This window comes from Ptychodera flava, chromosome 16, assembly GCF_041260155.1.
Source record: "Ptychodera flava strain L36383 chromosome 16, AS_Pfla_20210202, whole genome shotgun sequence".
NCBI lineage: Eukaryota > Metazoa > Hemichordata > Enteropneusta > Ptychoderidae > Ptychodera > Ptychodera flava.
In genome coordinates, this window is record NC_091943.1 from 14302929 (window position 1) to 14313037 (window position 10109).

Below are 10109 nucleotides of genomic sequence, written 5' to 3' on the forward strand. Positions count from 1 at the left end.
AGCAACCTGGTAATTAGAAAGAGCAATTTCTGGCACCGAACCATCGAGCCACTTTCTGTTATTCCAATCACTGCCGCTTTGGATTTCAACCCAATCACTCGCAGTTGGTCTATCTTGCCTAGTACAAGTAGACTACAAATGTTCAAATGCAAAATATGTAACCCCTTGCTGTCGAACATATGGTATTTGTTGTCAGTGCATTCTCTATGTCAAAGTCAATCTGACTGCTACTTAGGAATCATTTCAGGATGAGAAAAATCAGTAACAGACAGGACTGTAGCCATGGAGAAATAATATTTGGTTTGATGGCATATGTCAATAACATAGGTGTCCAAAAAGTTGTACAGTACGAGCCAAGATCTGTGACTAAGCATCTGTCCATAATCCTGAGTGCATGCAGCAATAATTGTCCAATCTTTCCCTCTCATAAGCACTTCCTTGTGCAAAAATTAGATTACTGAGACAACAATGTCTGGCTGGGACTAGTTCTTTTCTTCCACTTGGTGCTCATGACAGGTAAACCTCGACAGCACTCTTTATCCTCATACGGCATACAGGACACTGTGTTAGCTGGGAAGAACACACAGCACAAGTCACCAAGTGTCTACATGGTTGAAACAGCATGCAGGCGTCACTGTCCAAGCAAACCTTACACATCTTCTTCTGTTTCAACTGCTGAAGTTCAACTTGCAAGTTTCTTAATTGCTCTAAAATAAAATAAAATTCAAAGTTTAGGCAAGCAATACATCATTAGTACGAATGGAATTGGGTTATGTCCTTTTACCAAGTTGGACCAAATTACGTATGTCATGACCCGGTACTGGCTCTCAAAATGTCAAAATTCAACTGCACGAAACTGGTCCGGCAGGTATATCTAAGTATAGTGGCTCTTGACATGAAAAAAATCAGAACATCAGATATGAACCAAAATGCTTCAATGTTCATTACAGGAGAGACTTATTTGAGTTAGTATTTCTTGACTGTTTAATACTCGAATTATAAACAGTCATTAAGATGGAGCTTAACGTTGCCAACACAGTTTTTTTCAAAGCAATATTTCTCATCAAAGATGACAAGGAAACCCCCTCATACTATATATATTTTCAAAAAGCAGAGACTCTAAAGTTTAGTATGGTAGCATTAGTTTACTCAAAGGATGAAGTGGGTGTATATTTGGGGTAAAAAACCTCAATTTTGGTATTAATGATAAAAAATAATTTAAGTCAAAAACTTGATGCTATTTTCTGAAATGTAATATTTCACTTGAAAGAAGAGTATATGTAGAAAAAAAATGACTATTTTATTTGGCATTATCTATCCTCATTCTAAAATGGCAAGGGTTTAAAGACTGACACTCAAAAAAATTGATTAAAATCATGATAAGCAAAATTAAAATGCCTCTTATTCAAAATGTAAGAATTTTATTGCCAAACAAATAGTTGAATGTTACACAGCATTTAAAAAAACAGTGAGAATGTGAAAATTCAGAAAATTTGACCACAGAAAATTTGACCCTGCTAGAGTGGAGTTAAATTCTTTGGAAATTTCAAAATTGGGAGGAAAAAGAAGCCAGGAAATCGGGTGATTTGCATACATTTGCATAAATTAACACTTCTTTATCACGCAACTTTCGACTGCTTGACAAGCTAAAAGGTGAACCCAACCAATATTTTAATTTGGGGTTAACAAATTAATTAAAATTGAATAAATATTTGCAAAAAAGTGATTTTTGAGCAAAATATGCTGTGTTAGGTGCAGCGCCCCCTTAAATATGCAAACTAGCAATCAGTTGACACAAAACAGTCATATGTCTTTGTGCACTATTAGACTTCTATGTGACCATTACCTGTACAAAGTTTCATCAAATTTTATGCAGTCTTTCTGGAAGCAGAACTTTTCAAAAATCACTAATTATGTGCATTAGCACTAATTATGCATGCCACACCAAAAAGAATGGATGTGCTTATGTATGCCATAGCATATTATCCTTGTACTAAGTTTGAATGGAATTTGCTCAGGCATGTCTGAGATATCCGCACGGACTTTGTCTGTAGTGACTAAAAACCTGTCCTATAGTATCATTTATTAATTACAGCCTAGGGAGTCTAGGCTTTAAGTCATGGTGACAGCTATTTTTACTCTTTAGAGGTAAGGACTGGGTCATGCTACTGAACAAGGTGAAGGAACTCTGATTTTCTGATTTTTTTGATGTTGAAAAGTTGCTGTACAAAAATCAACCTACATGTATGTAGTATAAATTACATGTATGTTCTACATCTCATTCACTCTAGAAATCCTGCATTGAATTTTCTGAAGGTATACGTCATTAGAAATCCGCATTTTGAGTAAGGGAGAAGTTAATATTTAATTCGCAAGACGAACTTTTGTACAGACCTACTGATGCACCTCCCCCAACAGCACCAAGCAACTCTTCATCCTTATCATCACTGTGCCCTTCCTCCAGATCAAAGACTGCCTCTAATAAATCTTCAGCACTTCTGAAACATCTGCCAGTTTGTTTCAAATGTTTTCTGATAGCCAGTTTTACCATGTTGTCGCTGTAACCCATGTCCAACACGACTTGCACTGTGTCTGTTTTCATGAAATCATTTACCTGTTGTGCAACTAAAACTATAAAAATATGGAAATATGATTACAGCTCAGTAACACATAGGTATATAATTTCAAATATAATAAAAATATATTGTCTGCATACACCTGACAGCTAAACTACAGTGCCTTGTGCCGTTTTTTTTTTATCTGTAAATTTCTGGCACAGCAAGTGTAGTAGGAAAGTGCCGTATGCATACAAGTTAAATGCTTTTATGCAAAGCATATGCCAAAGGATAGTGAGTGTGCTGCGATGACATGAAATTAAAAGGCCAAACTGAAAATGGCGAAAGAGATGTTAAAAATCTACCAAAAGTCAGTACTGCTCAACTTCCCCTACATTTATGCAGTGTTCTCCCCAGACCTGCAAGCTTAGGTGTCGCGAGGCCCATCTACACATGTAAAGTATGTGAGTTAACAAACTGAAAAAATAACAATTTCTACGGATACAAACCTCCCGATTTACCAGGGGGGGGGGGGTACTTGCTCTGAGAAGTGGTAGGGGTGTGCGGCCGCACGTAAAAAACCCGGGGCCCATTTTAGACCTAAAATCTCGTTATTTTAGGACCCCATTTTAGACCTTATGACCTTTGACCAAGGTCAAAAGTCATAGTGTCAAAATTTGCAAAAACGTAATCGAGCAAAAAGCGAGCATTTGCATGACCGAGTTATCGGCAGAGCCTAACACTATACTGCATTTACGGCTATGTTAATTGTTGCTGGCCAAGCCATGATTTCCGAAAAACGTTTTTGGAAATACTAAAAAAATTGAGTGAAAGAAACTATCTTTCACCCTCACCAAAGTTTTGTCCAGCTTCTGAAATTATCAGTTATCTGCAGTTACAGTCTGACTGGTGATTTTTAAAATTCCAAACTACAAGAAGCCTCGCCGTTCGTCCATAAGGCACTGCTAGTTTTCCCATGGTCGACCTGTTATGATAGTAGTAGTAGAGCCACTTTGTTTCTATATTTCTATTAGGTAAAATTCTTCCATATATGGAGTTCTGACCAATTAGTGACAGTGTTTTAAAACAAAGTCTATATTTACTTTGGCTAAAGCCAGGGGGTCTCTTTAATGGTTCCCCTGCCACACAAAAAGATATCGATGCTTATTGAGTGCAGCTCAAAACCCTGCTAGGAAGACGGGAACTGACAGTTGGAATTTGTTCTTGTGTGGCACTCAAAAATCGAACCAATTTTATACCCTGGTGTACTGTGAATTGATACCCCCATTTTAGACCAAGTTGCTGAAATACCCACCCCATTGGGCGGCACGTATGATATTGGCACATTTGCGACAGAGGAACAAAATCAGTTTGAATGCCAGGTAAATGATCATAAAAAGACCAGTAATATCAAGTTTGAAGATTTTTTCTATATTTTTTTTCAATGTCAACTGCACTGTCTTGTTCTACTCCCCAGAGCATGCAAGATATATTGTTTTCAGCTTGTCAACCTGTCAAATCAGTCTGTAGACTGCAGTGTTATTGTTGACAAGTAAATTCTGGTCTGGATTAGAATTCTTATGTAAACAATAAAAGTAGACCATGCTGTGTTGGCAAACTACACATTAGATGTTTTAACAATACTTTGTGAAGTAGAACAAGACAGTTGATATACAAAACAAAAAAATAGCAAAATAAATAGCAAGCATTAATACAGCTAACTTCAGCATGTAAGGTTTCATGAAGGGGAACATGATTCCAATAAGAAATCACAAATACATAACACATTGTCATTTCTGCTTTTGAAAACTCTGAATCTTCTGCATACAGTACATAGTAATAATCATCAACTAAGATCTCATAGGGTCTATCAATGCCTTCTATATGCAATATCAAATACACTACAATTGATGCTAAATGGGTTAAGGCTGATATAAGAACTGCTTACCAAGTTCTTTTATAGACATTGCTCCATTGTCATGACCAGTCTGAAAGGCACAATCACAATGTTCTATTAATGACACATAGCGTTATCAGGGACTACACAGTACAATAAATTACCCACAATTCTCTTTGGTTTGTATCCTTGAACGTTATTTTTCTTCTAACTTTTTCAGTTCTGCATATAAGCAATAATGTGCAGCATCATAATAATTTTTAAATTATATCTACCCGTAGTAACAGTATGTTTAGATACTTAGGTGAAAGTTTCCAAATAACCATTAAACAACCACAAAAGTCACATTCTGTAGGTACTACAAATGTCATACTTTTTAGGCAGCAAGTTGTGATGAACTGAAGGGGTCATTCTCTGAGAAAACTTAAAATGCAAATTTCTTGTGTTATTTCCATTGGAAGAAATCAATATCTTTTTGTTCAAAAACAGGTGCAATTTAGTCTCCTTTCTTTCCATCACATTATTCTGTATGGCTGAAGACACAATCAGTGAAAAATTTTACAAAAATGCCATCTCCTCTCTCAATCTCAATCTTGCATAATTTTTCAAATCATTTAAAATGATAAAAGCACGTTTTCAGAATTGTTACAGCTGAGTCTATGAATTTGTCTACACATAGGAGACCTGGTAGACTTCTCTGAGGAATCTCCAAGGATACAAAGCATTATGAATTATGGGAAATCTACTGTGTACTATTGATTTACCCTCTCATTTTAGAAACACATGTATTCCTAAATGATGATCCTTTTTTATATAGTCTTGTTCCAACTCGTGACATTTCCCGGCACTGAGTGTATTGTTTTCATGGTCACTGTCTTATAGCATTATTGAAGTTTTCATTTTACTCATATAACAAAGCTTGAGTAAACATAATTCTATTAGCTTTTGTTGTTCAGGCCAAGAAAATGTAGCCGAGTCAATAAAATGTCAGTCACACAAAATTCCCCACCATCATCCATGCAACTTACCTTTTCTTTAGCGGGTTGAGCATTGGGTCTTGGATGCTTGTCTTTGACATATTTCATAAATACGGTGCCTCTGTGTTTCGACACAAATTGGCACTGTGGAAACCACCTAGCGTGTTCTATCCATGGATCACATATGGCTTCCCAATTCTCCAATTTACCACCACAGTGAAAGCATTGCACAATATCTCTTCTACCTACAAAGAGAACAAAATACAGTCAAACCTGTGTAAGAGGTCACATATGGGACCATGAAAAAGTGACCACTCACAGGTGTCCTTTCTGTAGAGGGTTGGTATGTCATTTACTTTCAGTGTCGGTGATGTGTTGAGTGGAGAATTTACAAAAAGATAACGGAAATACAAGCCAATCTAGTAAAGCTCTTGAAAGTTGATATGCATTACATTTCTGAAACAATTGTGATCTGCAATTTAGATGCAGATATAAAATCAGTCAATCTCATTTTGCATTCTAGTATTGATTGACAGACTCCGGCCTGGTCATTCAGAGTCAGATATGTTGACCATGCATTCCCCAGACCACAGCAAGTACATGTGGCCACTGATCACGTCAGAGAGGTGGCTGACATGTTCTGTAGTGGGGCTGTAACATGTAAAATATTGTGGGATTGCTACAAGAAGACATTACTAAAGAGGTGCATGACCACTCTGCAAGGGTGTCCGTGAGACAGGTGGCTTAAAATTGTTGTGCTCTTTACTACTGCAGTATTTTTGATCATCTTTAAGAGTTTTGCTATTCTCCTTCTACATGAAGCAATGATGCTAATTTATCATATCAATATCTAAAGTTATGAAAAGAACTTTGAACTGATTGTGAATTGTCAAAGTTAACGCAAAGGAACGACATGGAGAAAAGTGTTTGGCCGAAATCCGGGGTTATGCATGTACTGCCATGGCGGGGGCGACGAGGCGTCATGGCGGCCTGGACGGCGGTACCGGGCTCTGGGTACCGTGCATCGGGCAACGTGTTACCGGTCGCCCGCGGCAGACCCATGACAGTACCCCCTGGAACTTTATTGTGTAAAGCAAGCGATATAGAGACATACAGTATCTTTTATTGTGAGCTGCTACCCTGCAGCGTGGCTTTTTTCCCCTTTTTTTGCGGAGGGTGGGCGGGAATTTTGTGGTGTGAACTTGAGCGTGGCAGAAGTTGAAATGGACGATCTATAGCTTTGATCACACTGATATGCGCATGGATAATGACGTGGAAAGGGTGACGCAAGTTGTTTAGATAACGGTAAATGAGGGCAGTTGGTAGATAAGGTTACGTCTCAAATGCATCCAGCCAGTGGTAGGAGTAGGTGGCGCATGGTGACCCATACATGTCAAGGTCTAAACCCTTCTCTCCGTGTCCCTCCAGACGTTAACAATGATTATAGCAAAGCCATAATCACCCATTTCTCTGTGCACATAATTGGCACACATTTTCCACACTTAGAGATTTTCATTCTGCAGCAAATGATATCATTATCACCATTACAGACATGCTGGTTTAGAGTTGTAGCAGCCTAAGAACACTTCTGAAGTGGTAACAAGTCACAGAAAGACTTCATGGCCTTTAGTGCTAATTTTCCATTATTTTGTAATGAAAATTAACCTACCTGTGAAGAAAAATCCTGCCTGTGTCAGGTATTCCTGTGGCAAGCTGCCATTTGGCCAGTTACGGAAGCTGTCTGATCGTGCTTCTATTCTTGCAAATTTGGGATGTTTTGGCTCTTGTGCCTGGGTAGAAGTTTCTGACTCTACGTGGGCATCTACCTCAGCATCCCTTTCGGAACGGTTTCTCCCTATGACTTCAATCCGGCTGGGATCCCTCAGTCGCTGTCTTTCTACTGGTCCATAGTTTCTTTCTGACGGTTGTGAAGTAGTAAGTCGCATTGGTTCATTTCCAACATCTTCACCTTTCGCAAACTTGCATGATGGAAAATAGTACCTATGATCGTTGATTGGTACATCATCTGGTCGCCAGTCTTTCAGGATGCCACCGCACCAGAGGCACTGGACTTTGTCATCTTCCCCAAGGTAGTAAAATCCCGCCTTGGCCAAATCCTCTTGTAGGACAGGAGCATTTCTTGGCCAATATATGAAGGTCAGCAAACGCTTGTATTCACTTTTCAAAACCCTGTCAGCTTCTTTCAGTTGAGGATCATTCTCTAAGTCGAAAACTAGGCCATCAACATTACTTTCATCTTTACCACTCGTCTTCTTCTTTTTCTTCATCTTTCTGCTGTTTGTGCCTTTGTTTTGTTTGTTGTTTGGTTCATCATCTTCTTTGCTTTTTTGAGAGTTCTCTTCTGTATGTTTGCCAGTGCTCCCGAGAGGAATGTTATTTCTGTCGGTGCCTTTCACGAAGTTGCAACTTGGGTACTTCCGTCTGTGAACTTCCATGACAGGTTCAGTCATATCTTCACTTCTGAATTTTCCTTTACATGAGAAACATGCTGTGATACCATCCTCACCTGTGTAGTACAAACCTGCCCTAGCCATTGCAGATGGAGTAACTGAGTAGGCTGCTGGAGATGGCAAAGACCGGAATGTTGCTAGACGAGTAGCTTCGTTGGAAAGACCTGACGCCATAATAACGTCCGGTGACTTTAAGGATGATTCACGGGATTCCTTGAGGACATTATCTGGTTAAGATGGAAAAAATAAGGGCTATGTTAATTAATTTAATCCTCGGATGATGTACATGTATGTGTTTTTCATAAGTGGTAGGTGAATTTGACGGCTTTACAACAACACTTTCACTGCATGGAATTCGGAAGAAATATTATGGTATAGCAATTGACAACTAAAATATTCACATGATATCTACTGGCAGTGGTAAACATAAAATTGTATTTAGGCTCAACAATGCAACAAACTTTCATTGAGTTGACTTGTCAAAAACTTTGCTTCATGTGAGGTCAGTGTAAAACCCAAGCTGCATTATGCGTATATTCTATTAAAGCTACAATACAAAAGTAAATGTATTTTGCCCACCACTGACCCTAATCTAAGTACAAATTATGTCAAAATATGGATGTTCCATATTGTACCAAGCAGAATCATCCAATGGAAGCAACTAATATTTTCAATACTTCTGTTGAATAGTGAGAATTACATGCGGCGAACAGTTCTGGTAAAGTCTGCATAGTTGCCTGGTAAGTTTACCTCAACAAGTTGTGGTAAACTTACGCATAGCTTGAGATTTTGCATATTGATGGATTTTGCGGCGCACATATTGTGGTATGCATACCACGACACTCATGCATGTCCTGGTATGTTTGCTACAAAAGTTTAGGCTTTGCAGAATTTTTTTGCGGTATACTTGCCACAAACAGGATTTACAGTAAATATACCGCTATTGAAGCTGACCCTATGGGAAGCCCCACCCCCAGTAGCATACCCCTACCCTTCACACTTTGCCACAACCACTCACACTCTAGCTACTCATTCTTGTGCTCATGTAAGTTTTCAGAATGTAGCCACAGGTACAAACACTCACACACATTCACATACAAAAGAAAATCTTACAAGGTTTTTCATTGAATTCCTACCTTACATTTATTGCAGATGGAAATGTTAACAAATGACACAAAACAAAAGAAATCAGAAGGTCATCAACAGTTCTTTCACAGGATATCTCCCTTAGTCCTTGGCATCTTCATAACAGTGTTGGCATATCCAACCATATATCGGGAACAGTTACTTTTGATCCAGTTGATTGTTCAGTCTCTTGGTTTACTTTCCGTAGACTACAGAAAAGGGCTAAAAAAAGAAAAGAAAAGAAAAACAAGAAAAGAAACATTAATGCAATCACATATTCCACAGCTACAGAAAGATAGGACTGAAAATATTGTATGCACGTTTTGTGATGTAAGATTTAATGTAGAACTTCAATGAAATATTGTAAATCAATCATTGATTCCCTTACAATATGCCAGCAACATATACGGGTAACGTATGAACAAATGTCAAAAACGGTTAATGAAGATTTCAAAGAAATTTAAGTTTCAAAGAGAGAGACGTCCAGCATGATCTTATAAATAGACGTATATTTCATGACATGAAACTACTAGTTTGGAATACATGTACAAACTTACTAGGTCAGAGTTTTACGTCCACACGTAATCGCTGTGGCATACATACCAGAAAACAATCTGCAGACTTTATTTATCAAAGTGTTGTGGTAGACGTACCACAAAAGAATCTGCAAACTTTATTTACTTAAATGTTGTGATAGACATACCGCAACAAATAACACTGATCACCACAAGTGTGTCACTAGCGGTGACGATCGGTACAGGGTTGATTGAAAGTTGTGGCAAACATTTTAATTTGTGCTGAGTAAATTTACCCAGCATGTGTGGTATGTTTACCACAAAAAATATTCTTCGTACGGGAATTAAGGTACATGTATACCACATGGGATTTGTTTACAAGTAAGTATCTTTGTTGTGGCTCATCAATTTTAACTGATCACAGTCCCTCGTGAGCTATTCAGCCCTGGGACTATTCGCCCCATAGACGTGTGTACATAAGCGAGAAAACAACCAAGTCTGGAAACCAAATGGCTATTTCCTATAGGGATTATGCCACCATGTCATCTTTGACGTTCGATTTTACTGTG

The 10109-nt window shown here is 38.3% G+C and overlaps 1 protein-coding gene across 1 annotated transcript; it reads right to left on the bottom strand.

Annotated features, from left to right (window-relative positions):
- Nucleotides 1-454: 454 nt before the first annotated feature.
- Nucleotides 455-8074, bottom strand: LOC139114987 (baculoviral IAP repeat-containing protein 7-like). The gene is made up of 5 exons (XM_070676896.1): nucleotides 7099-8074; nucleotides 5481-5674; nucleotides 4504-4543; nucleotides 2395-2631; nucleotides 455-570 (listed from the first exon to the last, which is right to left on the bottom strand). Exons 1-5 carry the CDS (start codon nucleotides 8072-8074, stop codon nucleotides 455-457), a joined length of 1563 nt encoding a protein of 520 aa, XP_070532997.1.
- Between the last annotated feature and the right edge of the window lie 2035 nt (nucleotides 8075-10109).

Coding starts and splice junctions, on each gene's coding strand:
- LOC139114987 (XM_070676896.1), bottom strand. CDS start 8,074: ATGGCGTCAGGTCTTTCCAACGAAGCTACTCGTCTAGCAACATTCCGG. Junction 5,675..7,098: donor GGCAGGATTTTTCTTCACAG/GTAGGTTAATTT, acceptor TTCTCTTTGTAG/GTAGAAGAGATATTGTGCAA. Junction 4,544..5,480: donor CTCAACCCGCTAAAGAAAAG/GTAAGTTGCATG, acceptor TGTGCCTTTCAG/ACTGGTCATGACAATGGAGC.